The following is a 16,123-nucleotide window of genomic DNA, read 5'->3' as shown; positions in this document are numbered from 1 at the left end:
GCTTGGGGTAGAAGAAGAAGATAAAGTTGCAGATGATGACAGAAGAAACTCAATACTAACTATTGAGATTGAAGAATCTATGAAGGAGATGAAAAATGGAAAGGCAATGGGAATTGATGAGATTCCTGTGGAACTGTTGAAGCCATTGGAGAAAGAAGGGCAAAGGGAGTTGATTGAATTGTGTAATCAAATATACATGACAGGAAAATGGCTAAAGGACTTTACAGAAAGTATCTTAATACCTATAGAAAAGAAAAAGAACAGCAAAATGTGTGAGGAACATAGATCAGTGAGCCTGATATCACATGCAGCCAAAGTCTTGCTGAGGACGCTCAACAGAAGGCTATATGGAAAGTTGAATTGCGTAATAGGAGATGAACAATTTGGTTTCAGGCGAGGAGTGGGAAGTAGAGATGCCATTGGGTACTGAGAGTGACAGGGGAGATGTACATGGAGAAGGAAAGGAAGGTGTATGTTAAGTTCATTGATCTTGAGAAGGCTTTTGACTGTGCACGATGGGACAAACTGATGGAAATCCTATGGAAACATGGGGTTGACTGGAGGGTTAGACAGCTAATTAGAAATTTATATTTGAACCAGAGAGCAAGAGTAAGAATAGGAGGTGTGATGAGTGAAGAAATTGAACTGGGAAGAGATGTAAGACAAGGTTGTTATTTATCACCAACACTGTTCAAGATTTGTCTAGAGGAAATTATTAATGAAAGTTTTGATGGAAGGAGAGGAGTTTGTATAGGGTCGGAGAGTGGAGTGTATAAGATTTGCAGATGGGGGGGGGGGGGGGGGGTTGTGATGGCAGAGAGTGCAAGAGAGGAGGAACAAATGTTAGATGATCTAAACACAAAATTAGAAGAATATGGATATTAAAGATTAACAAGAAGAAAACGAAAAGCATGGTAACAGGAGAAAGGGAGGAAAATGCTATATGAAAATAGAGTGAGAGGAAATAGAGCAAGTGAATAACTTCAGTTACTTTGGAAGTGTAATAGTGGATTATATGTATTGCTCAACAGAAATGAGGAAAAGAATTGCAACGGCAAAAGAATGATTCAAGAGGAAACGGAAATTACTTTGTGGACCGCTAAACAAAGATCTGATGAAAAGACTTGCCAAATGTTGCATCTGGAGCATTGCACTGTATGGTGCGGAGATCTGGACATTGAGGAAGGAAGATGAAAGAAGATTGGAGGCACTAGATATATGGATATGGAGAAGAATGGAAAAAGGGAAATTCGAAATTTGAGCAAGGAATGAAGAAATATTAAGAAGAGTTGGAGAAGAAAGAAACATCCTTGAAAGTCATCAGAAAGAGAAAACGGAACTGGATTGGACACTGTTTGAGGAGGGACTGTTTATTAAAAGATGGAATAGAAGGAATGGTGGAGGGAAAAAGGGGAAGAGGAAACAGAAGATAACAGATACTGGACAAAATCAAAGGAGACAGATATTCAGAAATGAAAAGACTGGCTATGGACAGACAGAAGTAGAAGAGGCTTAACCTATGACAAGACATGTCGTAACTCAGAAAACCTACTACTACTACTACTACTACTACTTTTGAAAAACTTTTCAACGGTGTGTAGTTGCTGAAATACATTTCCTTTAATTGATTAATGAAAAATCTCATATAAAGATGTGAAACAAATACTAACAAAGAGATAGAGGGGCTGGCCAGTACTTACCTCAGCTCAGTACAGCCGATAGATACACATAAAACAGAACCGAAAATTTACATTCCTAGCTTTTGGAACAAATGTTCCTTCATCAGGGAGGAGAGAGGGGAAAGAAAGGGAAGAAGGGAAAGGAGATTCAGTTACTCACAACCCAGGCTATGAAGCAACAGGGAAAGGAAAATAGGGAGGGTAGCAAGGATGGAGGCATGGTTGTCAGAGGAAAGCCAAAGATATTCTACTGTAAGTACTGTGCCAGCTTCAAACCAAAGAGGATGCATACAGAAGTAAAGAGGTATATAGTGTAAAGATAAACACAACTATGTAGGATGAAAAGATGTGTGAATGGCTAAAGAGGAAAGGGAAAGAGGAGAAGACTGAAGAGTAAATGGGAGTGAGGTTGTTTAACGTAGGTTCAGTCCAGGGGGATGGCGGGATGAAAGGATGTGTTGGAGTGCAAGTTCCCATCTCCGCAGTTCAGAGGGACTGGTGTTGGGTGGGAGAAGCCAAATGGCACATACGGTGTAGCAGGTTCCTAGGTCCCTAGAATTATGCTGGAGGGCATGCTCCGCTACTGGGTATTGGGCATCTCCTAGGCGGACAGTTCGTCTGTGTCCGTTCATGCGCTCAGCCAGTTTAGTTGTTGTCATGCCGATGTAAAAGGCTGTGCAGTGCAGGCATGTCAGTTGATAAATGACATGTGTAGTTTCATATGTGGCCCTGCCTTGAACTGTGTATGTTTTACCAGTAGCGGGGCTGGAGTATGTGGTTGTGGGGGGATGCATGGGGCAGGTTTTGCGGCGGGGTCGGTTACAGGGGTAGGAACCGCTGGGTAGAGAAGGTAGTCTGGGAATATTGTAGGGTTTAACAAGGATGTTACGGAGGTTAGGGGGGTGACGAAAGGCAACTCTGGGGGGTGTGGGGAGAATTTTGTCAAGGGATGATCTCATTTCAGGGGTTGACTTGAGAAAGTCATATCCCTGGCGGAGTAATTTGTTGATGTTTTCGAGGCCAGGATAATATTGGGTGACAAGGGGGATGCTTCTGTGTGGTCTGGGGGTAGGAACATTGTTGTTGGACAGGGAGGAATGTATTGCTCTGGAGATCTGTTTGTGGACAAGGTCTGCAGGATAGTTGCGGGAGAGGAAAGCACTGGTCAGGTTATTGGTGTAATTGTTGAGGGATTCATCACTGGAGCAGATGCGTTTGCCACGAATACCTACAGCCTTTTACATCGGCATGACAACAACTAAACTGGCTGAGCGCATGAACGGACACAGACGAACTGTCCGCCTAGGAGATGCCCAATACCCAGTAGCGGAGCATGCCCTCCAGCATAATTCTAGGGACCTAGGAACCTGCTACACCGTATGTGCCATTTGGCTTCTCCCACCCAACACCAGTCCCTCTGAACTGCGGAGATGGGAACTTGCACTCCAACACATCCTTTCATCCCGCCATCCCCCTGGACTGAACCTACGTTAAACAACCTCACTCCCATTTACTCTTCAGTCTTCTCCTCTTTCCCTTTCCTCTTTAGCCATTCACACATCTTTTCATCCTACATAGTTGTGTTTATCTTTACACTATATACCTCTTTACTTCTGTATGCATCCTCTTTGGTTTGAAGCTGGCACAGTACTTACAGTAGAATATCTTTGGCTTTCCTCTGACAACCATGCCTCCATCCTTGCTACCCTCCCTATTTTCCTTTCCCTGTTGCTTCATAGCCTGGGTTGTGAGTAACTGAATCTCCTTTCCCTTCTTCCCTTTCTTTCCCCTCTCTCCTCCCTGATGAAGGAACATTTGTTCCAAAAGCTAGGAATGTAAATTTTCGGTTCTGTTTTATGTGTATCTATCGGCTGTACTGAGCTGAGGTAAGTACTGGCCAGCCCCTCTATCTCTTTGTTAGTATTTCCTTTAATTGATTTGATTTAATGGGTTCAATATGTAGGTCTTTTTTTTCAACACTGTAAATAAATGTAACATTGGCTATCAATAAATACAGTGTAATAGACAGTTATACTTTCATTTTTAGCATAACACTGAAGAACAACTAAACAAGACAAAAATGATACTTCAAAAATAATATAAAATGATATTTTCCTGTCATTACCTAGGACGGCATTTTTATTGTGTGTTTTACATTTTTTTCGTGTTTCCTGCTTTAATATTTACATCCATGATATCTTTCTAAATCTTGTTGTTGGTCTTTCTTTCACTTTTTCATATTTGTATAATGAAGTAGCAGATACCAGTACTGCAGTTTTTTTTTTTGTGTATGTTGATATTTGATTGCTGCTAATGTTAACGTCAAAGATTTCTGGGCATAGCCATTTGCTTTCATACTTTACCTCTAAAATCAATCAATGTAATAATTTGATTGTCTGAGTATCTATTTTGTGTTCCTGCATAATTTGATGGTAACTTGGTCTCTGATCTTCTCAGTTTTTACCTATTTTTGTCTTTTATAAGGCATATCAGTATACAGAAAAATATTTACAACAGAGTTATGGTCACAGTAATTGATGTGTATCCACTATGGCATTCAATGCTGAGCACTCATGGCTCCTAGTAGTGGGTAATGTATTGAGTGTAATAACAAGCATTGATTCCTTTTTTTCTATTTTCAGGTGATGATTTTGGCATCATTCAGCAGGAAATATTGATGATGAAAGACTGTCGCCATCCAAATATTATAGCATATTATGGCAGCTACTTGCGCAGGGACAAGTTGTGGATTTGTATGGAATATTGTGGTGGTGGATCTCTTCAAGATATTTATCACAGTAAGTCATTATCATATTTTGGTTCTAAATCTTGTTGCTGTTACAAGTTTGGTAGGTACCCTGCTTGAATTTTCATGACTTGATATTACAGGTATGTGACAGTTCTCATCAACTCTTGAAAATAATTTTGTTTTTTATGTTACACTTCTACTTTCTGATTCTATGAGGAGCTGCCATTCTTTTTTTTTTTCTCTTGTATTTTAAGACCTTCTCATTTTTTTCCTTTACTGTGTATATCCACTTTCCTGTCATTTTCATTTACTAAGTATATTTTTTGCTCATTACTCAGCCCTTGGTTCCATAGAGTACCACACCCTATCTAAAAGATGTAAATAATGTCTTTCAGGTCTTGACGTTCATAGATTTGCTCACTGAGAGACTTGTCTTATAAAACACACTTGGCAAGGGCTATATACTTTCCAAATACTTTCTAATTTTTTTTATTAAACTTGCTGTCTTTCCAAAGTAAGTGTTGGCATTTTTAATTAATTTAGTTTTGAATCTTAGAAGGAGAGGTCAAAAATTGTGTTCATGTACATTATAGCAAGAAGAATCTAAGATTAAGTTTTTAGGTGACTTGAGAGTGTAAGGGTGCAAAATATAGTACACAGAGCTACCACCTCTGGCACAAATAAATGGTCCTAACCAGACTGGGCAACAAGTTGAACTCAGCTTGGAGGACAGATATGGGTATATCTTTTAGTGCTGCTTCAACTCTGTACACCAGAATTCATCAATCATAGTGGCTGGTAAATGGTAGTACGCCAGCCTCTTGGCAACCTGTGACCAGAAGTTTTTGGTAACAATCTGGTGAAAGTGCTTGTGAGGCCAGCAGTTGAACATTCATTGGTATTGAGATAGGTCAAGACAACATAGAAACATGCAGTATTGCATTACTTTGTTGAAAAATAACACACAGAGACCTTGAAGATAGGGCACAGTATCGCCTTAACACTAGAAATGTGATGGCTTCTGTCCAAATCACCTGCTATTTGAACCAGAGGTGATTATGTTGTATACTCAGTGGTCTATATGACAGTGATTAAAGCAGTCTGGCAATGTTCATTCTTCTCTGAGGCACACCTGGATGTGTTCATTGTGATACTGTAGGCAGAACTGAGACTAGTCTGAAAAGACAACATGGGGCTTCTCCTGTGTCCAATGTTTTTGTTGGGCCATCACTGTTAGTGCACCTATCCCTGCTATTGTGCAAGGGAACCTGGAAGATTGACTGCTATGCTGACAGCCTGTTGTGCTCCAGAAGTTGTTGGACTGCTTGTATGGATACTTGTCTTGCTGAAAACAAACCCATTTTCTTACTCATGGGACGTTAGTCTGCTGTAGAATCCTGCTTGGCTGAATGAGCAATTACATCTACATCTACATAGAAACTCCGCAAGCCACTGCATGGTGTGCCGTGGAGGGTACCCCATACCACTACTAGTCACTTCCTTTCCTGCTCCACTTTGAAAAGAATGTCGCCTTCCCTCCAGGGATTCCCATTTGAGATCCAAAGCATTACCACAACAGTTCCGTGTAGTTTAAGCCTGTGGTAACAAATCTAGCAGCCCACCTCCGAATTGCTTTGATGTCTTTTTTTTAGTCTGTCCTGTTACGGATCCCAAATACTCCCCCCACAGGTCCGGGGATTAGAATAGGCCCGAGGTATTCCTTGTCATAAGAGGCCCCACCATGGGAGGAACGCCAGGCTAAGGATGGCAGTGAACATTATTCACCCCAGTACCTCATATGTACGAGAACTGATTGGGAGTCCTTTGTTTCGATGAAGCCACAGTTTTTTGTAGAGCATTTAGAGGACAAGTTAGGGGAGGTGGAGGGCTTGTCCAAAATGTGCTCTGGGTTAGTCGTGATAAAAAGAGCATCCTCTGCCCAGTCACGGGCTTTACTCACTTGTAACAAGTTGGGGGTTGTTTCTGTTACCATCACGCCACATAGGAGCGTAAATATGGTCCAGGGTATTATATTCCACAGGGACTTTCTTTTGCAGTCTGAAGACAAGCTACATGCAAATTTAGAGTAGGCGAGGTGTTCATTTTGTGCAGCGCGTCCATCGGTCCAAGGGATAATCAGGTTGCCATCGGTGCCTTCATCTTGGCCTTCGAGGGTGACACCTAACCTGAGAAGGTCAATGTGATGGTCTACTGCTGTGATGTAAAGCCATATATCCCTCCCCTAATGCGGTGCTTTAAGTGCTGGAAGTTCGGCCATATATCTTCCCGCTGTACTTCCAGCATCACATGTTGAGATTGTGGACATCCATCACATTTCAATACTCCATGTGCCCCACCTCCCATCTGTGTCAACTGCGGAGAGCATCATTCACCTTGCTCGCCAGACTGCAAGAATTTACAGAAAGAGAGGAAAATCATGGAATACAAGACCCTGGACCAACTGACCTACTCTAAGGCTAAGAGAAAATATGAGCTGTGGCTATGACCTCATATGTTGTCGCTACGAGAACAATTGTAGCTCCATCAGTTCTGCGAATTCCAGTCGGCTGTCAGAGCTAGAAGGCTACATCTACCCTCTTGATGGTTAGGGGCATTCCCCCTCTGTTGCTCCCATACCACCTACCTTGGGAGCACTGTCCCCCCAACCATCGGGGACACCAGTCCCCACTTCCCAGCCGGAGAAGCGTAAGTCTTCTTTGGCTCCTCTCGGCAGGGAGGGATCCCTTGGGTCACTCCCTTCCCAGGTTTCTGCTAGTGGGAAAGATGACACCCACCAGTGGCTGAAGTGCCCAAAAGCAGCTGGTCATAGGGCTTCATGCTCATCCTCAGTCCCGGAAACTGAATCAGTGAAGCCTTCACAGCGAGAGAAACCCAAGGAGCAACGAGAAAAGTCCCAAAAGAAGACCCCTAAACCAAGGAAATTGCGGTGGCACCCACACAACCGCTACCTCCAAGCTCTGCATTTGGGGATGAGGTGGAGATTCTGGCATCCACTGAGGACCTAGATCTCGCCAGACCCTCAGACACAATGGATTAGACTGCTCAGGCAGCAGGTGACCCTGAGGCGTAAACTGCCTCGTTGAATGTTCCATGCCTTCACAGTCTCACGATGTCATCCTCCAGAGGAATTGCGGCGATTCTCTCCGAACTGGAGTCCTTGCCTTTACCACCTATACCATAGGTTCATTTACAAACACCTCCATGGTGTACACCTAGGCTATGGCTTTGCCTGGACCTTCCACATGGCCCTAAGGACTAAGTTAACCATGCGACTCGCCACTGTCACTTCCTCTAGATTCTCAAAATGTACCGGGGCCATCAAGTGTTTTACACCGATGGCTGATGGTCACGTTGGCTTTGCCTATGTTCATGGAGGACATGTAGAACAGCTCTCATTGCCAGATGGCTGCAGTGTTTTCACTGCAGAGCTGACGGCCATATCTCATGCTCTTGAGCACATCCGCTCGTGTCCAGGCGAGTCATTCCTCCTGTGTACTGACTCCTTAAGCAACCTACAAACTATCGACCATTGCTACCTGCATCATGCTTTGCTAGTGACCATCCAGGTGTCCATCTATGCTCTGGAACAGTCCAGTCATTCAATAGTGTTTGTCTGGATCCCACGTCACTTCGGAATCCCAGGCAATGAACTTGACGACAGGTTCACCAAACAGGCTACACAGAAACCACTTATGGAGATCTACTTTTCTGAAACTGACCTGTGTTCAGTATTGTGCCACAAGGTTTTGCAACTTTGGGAGACGGAATGGTATAACCTCAGTATGCACAACAAGCTTCATACCATTAAGGAAACTACGAATGTGTGGAAGACCTCTGTGCGTGCCTCTCGCAGGGTCCCTGTGGTTCTCTGTTGGCTCTGCATTGGCTTTACGTGGCTGACACATGGTTACCTCCTGTGTCGTGAGGACCCATCTCCATGTCGCTGTGGCTCACGAATGACGGTCTTCCATCTCTTGCTGGACTGCCCACTTTTAGCTGCTCTGTGGCAAACTTTTAACTTTCCCAGTACCCTACCTTCAGTGTTGGGTGACAATGCCTCAACAGCAGCTATAGTTTTACATTTTATTCTTGAGGGTGAATTTTATCATTTGATCTAAGTTTTAGCACATGTCGTTTGTCCCTGTGTGCCTCCACCCAAGTGCTTTCAGGGTGGGGTTTTTAATGTGTTGCAGAGTGGCTTGCTTTTCCCTTTTTATCCTCATGGTCAGCCAGCCACGGTAACCTGCTTTCTTGCTTTAACCTCTTCCACCTGTTTCTTGCATCTTTGTTGTTTCCTTGTCCCTTTTTGTCCATTTAAGTGTTTCTTGCCCTTCAGTTGTTTTTGTGGTTTTTCCTTTCATTCTGTTTTGTGTTGTCTCGTTGTCTTATTCTCACCCTTGTGACATTGTTTCCTTCGGAACAAGGGACTGATGACCTCGCAGTTTGGTCCCTTCCCCCCCCCCCCTCCCCCCCTTTTAAACCATCCAACCAACCCAAACATTTGAACAGTACTCAAGAATAGGTTGCACGAGTGTCCTATACATGGTCTCCTTTACAGGTGAACCAGACTTGCCTAAAATTCTCCTAACAAACTAAAGTCAACCATTCACCTTCCCCCACTGTTCTCACTTGTTTATTCCATTTCAAATTGCTTCTCAACGTTATATCCAGATATTTAAATGACCTGACTATGTCAGCATTTTTCCACAACAAAACTTTGACTTGAAACCTGGCAGAAAATCCAAAGAGATTCTGGTTGTATATGAAGTGTGCTAGTGGCAAGACACTATCAGTGCCTTCTCTGCGCAATAGCAGTGGAAATACTATCGGCGACAGTGCTGCCAAAGCAGGGTTACTAAACACAGCCTTCTCAAATTCCTTCACTAAGTAAATATCCCCGAATTCAAATCAAGAACAGCTGTGAACATGAGTAACATAGAAATAGATATCCTCAGAGTAGTGAAGCAACTTAAATCACTTACCAAAAGCAAGTCTTCCGGTCCACACTGTATATAACAGTCAGCTTCCTTTCAGAGTATGCGGACACAATAACTCCACACTTAACTATCATATACAACCATTCGCTCGACATAAGATCCATATCCAAAGACTGGAAAGTTGCACAGGTCAAACCATTATTCCAGAAAGGTAGTAGGAGTAATTCACTAAATTGCAGGCCCATATCATTAACATTGATGTGCAGCAGGTTTTTGGAACATATATTGTATTCAAACATTGTGCACTACCCCAAAGAGAATGGTCTATTGAAACACAGTCAACACAGCTTTAGAAAACATTGTTCTTGTGAAAAACAATTAGCTCTTTACTCATGTGAAGTGTTGTGTGCTATTAACAAGGGATTTCAGATTAAGTCCTTATTTCTAGAAGGCTTTTGACACTGTAGCACACAAGCGACTTGTAGTGAAATTGCATGCTTATGGAATATTGTCTCAGTTATGTGACTGTCAGAGAGGTCACAGTTCATAGTAATTGATGGAAAGTCATTGAGTAAAACAGAAGTGACTTCTGGTGTTCCCCAAAGTACTGTTATAGGCCTTTTGCTGTTCCTTATCTATATGAATGATTTAGGAGACAATCTGAGCAGCGTGTCGTAGGTTGTTTGCAGATGATGCTGTCATTTATTGACTAGTAAATTCATCAGAAGATCAAAACAAATTGCAAAACGATTTAGAAAAGATTTCTATAAGTTACAAATACGGCAAATTGACCCCAAATAATGAAAAGTGTGAGGTCATCCACATTAGTGCTAAAAGGAGTCTGTTAAACTTTGGTTACACAATAAATAAGTCAAATCTAAAGGCCATAAATTGAACAAAATCTGTAAGAATTGCAATTTTGAACAACTTAAATTGGAAGGAATGTATAGAAAATGTTGTGGGGAAGGCTAACCAAAGACTGCGTTTTATTGGCAGGACGCTTAGAAAATGTAACAGACTACTAAAGAGGCTGTCTACATTACGCATCATTCGTCCTCTTTTAGAATACTGGTGCGCAGCGTGGGATCCTTACCAGATAGGACTGACAGAGTACATCAAAAAAGTTCAAAGAAGGGCAGCATGGTTTGTATTGTTGTGAAACAGGGGAGAGAGTGTCACTGAAATGATATAGGATTTGCGATGATACCATTGAAACAAAGGTCTTCTTCATTGTAGCGGAATCTTCTCATGAAATTTCAATCTCCAACTTTCTCCTTTGAATGCAAAAATATTTTGTTGAAGCCAGCCTACATAGGGAGAAACGATCATCATAATAAAATGAGGGAAATCAGAGCTTGCATGGAAAGATATAGGTGTTCATCTTTTCTGCGCTCTGTGCAAGATTGGGGAGGGGAAAAAAAAAAAAAAAAAAAAAAAAAAAAAAAAAAAAAAAAAAAAAAAAAAAAAATAAGTATTGTGAAGGTGGTTCGGTGAACCCTCTGCAAGGCACTGGAATGTGATTTCTACAATATCCATGTAGATGTTAGAGTTAGTTGCCATTCATCACGCCAACTAGCAATTTTGTGTAAGTAGTCTTTTATCTTCCTACAGTTACTCAACTTCAACATCTTACTGTACAACACAGCATCATCAGCAAACAACCATAGATTGTTGCCCACAGTGTCTGCCAAATCATCTATGTGTATAGAGAATAACAGTGGCCCTGTAACACTTCCGTGTGGCACTCCTGGTGATACCCTTGTCTCTATGAACACTTTCCATTGAGTACAACATACTGGGTTATATTATTTAAGATGTCTTCAAGCCACTCACATATCTGTTAACTTATTCCATATGTTCATACCTTTGTTAACAGCCTGCAATGGGACACTGTGTCAAATGCTTTCCGAAAATCTAGAAATATGGAACATGCCTGTTGCCCTTCATCCATAGTTTGCAGTATATCATGTGAGAAAAGGGCAAGCTGAGTTTCGAACTAGCAGTGCTTTCTAAAACCATGCAGATTGGTGGACAAAAGCTTTCCCAGTCTCAAGAAAGTTTGTTATATTCGAACTGAGAATATGTCCAAGTATTCTGCAGCAAACAGAAGTTAGGAATATTGGTCTGTAATTTTGTGGGTCCATTCTTTTGCCTTTCCTATATACTGGAGTCACCTGCGCATTTTGCCAGGCACTTGGGATTTTGTGCTGGCGCCACTGCATTGAGTGCACTAGGATGTGCCCCGGAAGGAGAGCCTGTGGGCAAAACAAGTGACATCTGATGTGTTCTATGTGACATGCCAGATTTTGTTCCATGTGATGTGCCGGATTATCTGCCACTGCTACACCACGAGGCAAAACCTGAAGGTGACTGTAGCCAAAAGCTCGTTCAGCTGTTTGCAAACTGCAGCCATCTCCTCCTGCATCCACTCACAGCATGCACACATGCTAACCATCCTAGCAAGACTAACTGAATAAGTAAACTATAAAAACAGACAGAATCCTAGATATGCAACTTGCTACCGAGCGAGGTGGTGCAGTGGTTAGACACTGGACTCGCATTCGGGAGGACGACGTTTCAATTCCACGTCTGGCCATCCTGATTTAGGTGTCCCGTGATTTCCCTAAATCACTCCAGGCAAATGCCGGGATGGTTCTTCTGAAAGGGCATGGCTGACTTCCTTCTCCATCCTTCCCCAATCCGATGAGACCGATGACCTCCCTGTCTGGTCTCCTTCCCCAAAACAACCCTATGCAATTTGCTACCCTCCTAATATGTCAACAATGGATGCAATTGTGTTAATGAGCTATGTAACTGGCTGTTCAGTGAGCAACTACTGCGCTACAGAGTGAATGAATTTACACTTACAAAAATGCAAAATTAAACTGCTTTTACAGAAAAATAAGCATGAAATTTAATAAACATATTTTGAGGAAAACACAGAAAAAGATAAACACGCTTAACTTGTTTAATCTGTCCTCTCAGGCATTAGTTGAGTGGCATCATTGGGATCAGGCGTGGCGTTGGGTATGGCACCTCTGAACCCAACAATTTCATATTCGCATGACAGTCATGGGATCGTGACCAGTGTGACCAGCAGTATTGTGGAACAATAAATTGTAGTTTGGTAAACTTCAATCCTGTCATTGTCTGATTCTGACACATACTGGTTGATGTTGTTGTGTCCTTCTTACGAGACACAATGTGGTTTTCTAACAAGCAACCACATTGAAATGTGATTTGTGTATGAATAAATCATCAGTTTGTTCTTCAAACGTCCTCTAGCCTTAACACGTTCATGTATGTGATGCCACTTTTCCAACACCATTGGTCTGTGTCAAACACTTTTTCTTTCATGAGAAATGAGCAGGCTATGTAACTGGCCTTCCCTTATCTATCCATGAATCATTACTGATAGCACCCTGTGCATATCAAACAAGTTGACTAAATTATGTTTGAGCCTGATTGTGTGTAAATCATAGGTTCATCCTGCAGCATGCCTGGAAGAGTGCTTTGAAAAATTTCTTGTAGAGGGAGAACACAAGGTTTCCATATTCTTACACGAGATCATACTGGTCAAAAGTAGGAAAAAATTCCTATAAATTATGATCATATGGAGTATTCAGTGAATTTTATTACTGGATTGTGGTCGTAAAAACTTATTAGGGACAGTAATATGGTTTTAATAATCACCTCGAAAAAATCAAGCTGTGAACAAGAAACTTGGTGTTAAACCTTCCGTACATATTCGTCCTCAACTGTGATAAATTTTTCATAATTATGTATGGAATGGCATAGACCTTGGTTGTAGAAGTCAGCATTTTGGCTGTTCAGGAAACATTCCACCTCAAAAATCATCATGTCATCATTCTGGAAATGCTTACTACCCAATTGTTTCTTCCTAGAAGGAAAAAGGAAGAAGTCACTATGTGCCATGTTATGAGAACATTGAGAAGAGGTGCAGTACCCCAAAAAAGGAGCATGTGAAGTGTATAACAAGAAATGAAGAGGGTTAAAAAACAATTTCCTCAGAATATTGCGTTTTAGGAATCCAAATCATCCCCCACATGCTGTAGTGTGTTGGCAAAAGATGATGTTCAGTATCGCTTCGAGTGGTACTGGGTCTCTGGTTGTCATTGGGGTGAGCAGTCTCTCCTACCTTAGATTCCAACCCCGTTTGGTCAGGGGTAGGGAGTTATTGAGCTATTGCTGTATTTGATAATAAGTAACAAACCACTGTAACAAGAAATGGTGTTGTAAGAAGCATTTTACAGAAACACAAGTTAATAAAATTAATATACCTTTAAATAAACTCTTTAGAGTGTTGGCGACAGTGAGATGTTTGTTTTTGGCTTTGTTCACACAATCAGGGTCCCAGTATACTGGAGAATATTCAATTGCTTGGTACATTTCTACAAACATATTCTCAGCAGCATGTGCAACCTTCTCTCCTGGTGTTGAGAAGTTGTGAAGATGTTTAATGTTGTCTTCATTTGCCTTGGAATCTTGCACAGAACAGCGTAACTATTCCTCCTTTGTTTTTGTTGTAAATGGTGTAGGTGGTGTCACATCTGCTAAAGACATGGAGGAGGAGGATGGCTTGAGCAAAAGGATGTTATTGAAAACCTGAATGAAACAGTCAAACTGACATCTTCTCCTATCATGACCCTGCAGTATAAGGCAGCTGTCCGTAATCCACATCTCACTATAGTGTCATCGACATTACCTGTATTAACTAATGTTTTCATTCCTTTTGCTGCTTTTTGTGTTCCTAAGGAGTTCTGTATCCCTGATTCTGCTCTTGTTGTTTATGAGGAAATGCTCCTATTGAATGGTGTCAGCAGTGCATTCGTTAAAATTAATGCCAACGGGGGTTTATGTACAAATTCTTCTCTTTCACTCTGCTCGTTGTGTACTGTTGATGTTACTGTAACTGCTGTAAACCACATTGTGATTATGACTGTAATGTTTGAATATATAGGCTACATACTGATCACAAAGTACATAGATCTTTATGTCCACATTCCTTTTCACATGTTGGAGAAGGGAGCCTCCATCTTCTACATTGATTCTCATTCTTATTGTTAGATCACGAGGTGTGTAGTTATCTTCTGGAAAAGTATTGTAAAGAAGTTACTTCTTTTCTTTATTCATTCCCCCTTCATTAAAGAGGACCAGTTTGAATGGAGATAATTAATGTTCCATAAGCTTCAATACTTCTTAATCCCCGTGATAGGTTTCCCGGCATATGTGTTGTTTCAGGGCTCTCAGGTGTCCAGCCGTATGCGATTGTTGAAGTCCCACGATATTTCAGCGAATAACCTTTCCGCCATCTTCAGGTTGTTCTGATGGAATGGCATTCTGTTGTATAAACCATTCTTGGACTTCTTGCTGCATCAGTTCAATGTAAAACCTTGAGCTTTTGATGATTTCCGCATCGTCTTTGTCAGGAGAAACTGAGTATTGAAATTGCTGCTGTGCTGGCCTTATATAGCCCAAAGATGGCTTTTGGTTGGTCAGTAGTTACATCATGCTGTTGCAGGTGGTGTCACCGTCTGTGCTGGTGGCGCCACTGCTCCCGCCATAGTGTAAACATTAAAACAAATGTCTCTGGCTCTTCTCTGCATCAAGCACTCATTCCATGCACCGCTAAGATTATATCCACTGTCAGGGTTCAAGGTTTTCTATCAAATTCTTATCTCTACAGCCTCATTAATTTTGGAGTTCCAGTATGTGGGAGCCTGGGACAAAACTTTTATTTCGCCAAACAGTATTTTATGTTTGTTTGTGAGGCTGTGCTCAGCAACTGCAGATTTTTCCAGTTCTCGATTTTTAATATGCCATTGATGTTCTGCGCAGTGGTCAGAAATAGTGTGGATGGACTGAGTGATGTAACTGCTTCCGTACTCACATGGAATGTTGTAAATCCCAGGAATCCTGAGACCAAACTGTCCTTAACAGGATATAGTATCTGCTTTATCTTCTTAGGAGGTGTGAAAATAGATCTGATATCTCATCTACCAAGGGCTCTGCCTGCTTTGCTGGATGTAGGACCGCGTTGTTCATTCTATCCAAAGACAACATCACATTCTTCTTAGACCATTTCATGTCACCAATATTACAACCATTATAACTTCACATGGTTCCAGTACCATTTTCAGTGCCTTGATGAGTATTTATTTTTGAGCATTGACATATTGACAAATGGAAACATGCGATCTTATAAATGTTTATGGAATAATCTAATGTGGTAAGATCACCACTAATTACCACAAACATTCACATTACTGGTTTCGGCACATTAACTGCCTTCTTCAGATGTGACAGTAACTCACAAATAATTTTGACATAATCTATAAACACTAGTTTCATGAATATTGAACATTTATGGTGAAATACCCCTGCTCTGCAAAATTTGTAAACACACATGGGTAGCTGATTTCAGTGCTAATATGTATTGCACGTAAAGATGGGCCCCTTTTGCATAATGAAAGTGACAGATTGCTTGGAAGAATGATATCATGCTATCATGCTCTGAACATAGCCCAGATGGATATTCCAATCACCATGACCCACAGAATCCATTAACTTCATCAATGAAACCATTTTAAAATCTGCACTCACAAAGCAACAGCAGGTCGATTCTCTTTGAGATGCTGTAGTTAGTTCCTGAATTTATTTAAATTGATGACATCCAAGCACCCCCCTCAACTTCTTGTAAAGGTTTTATATATGCT

General features: G+C 41.5%; 1 protein-coding gene across 12 annotated transcripts in view; it reads left to right on the top strand.

Moving 5' to 3' along the window:
• LOC126161768 (mitogen-activated protein kinase kinase kinase kinase 5) overlaps positions 1–16,123 on the top strand; it is a 323,445-nt gene that overhangs the window by 24,227 nt on the left and 283,095 nt on the right. For all 12 annotated transcript variants that reach the window (XM_049917837.1, XM_049917835.1, XM_049917832.1 and 9 more), the window contains exon 3: positions 4,322–4,477. In XM_049917837.1, coding sequence (XP_049773794.1) covers positions 4,322–4,477 — 156 coding nt within the window. The remainder of the gene's footprint in view (positions 1–4,321; positions 4,478–16,123) is intronic.

Source organism: Schistocerca cancellata, chromosome 2, assembly GCF_023864275.1.
Source record: "Schistocerca cancellata isolate TAMUIC-IGC-003103 chromosome 2, iqSchCanc2.1, whole genome shotgun sequence".
Classification (NCBI taxonomy): domain Eukaryota; kingdom Metazoa; phylum Arthropoda; class Insecta; order Orthoptera; family Acrididae; genus Schistocerca; species Schistocerca cancellata.
The sequence above is the reverse complement of the archived record's forward strand: the minus strand, read 5'-3'. Positions and strand labels throughout refer to the sequence as shown.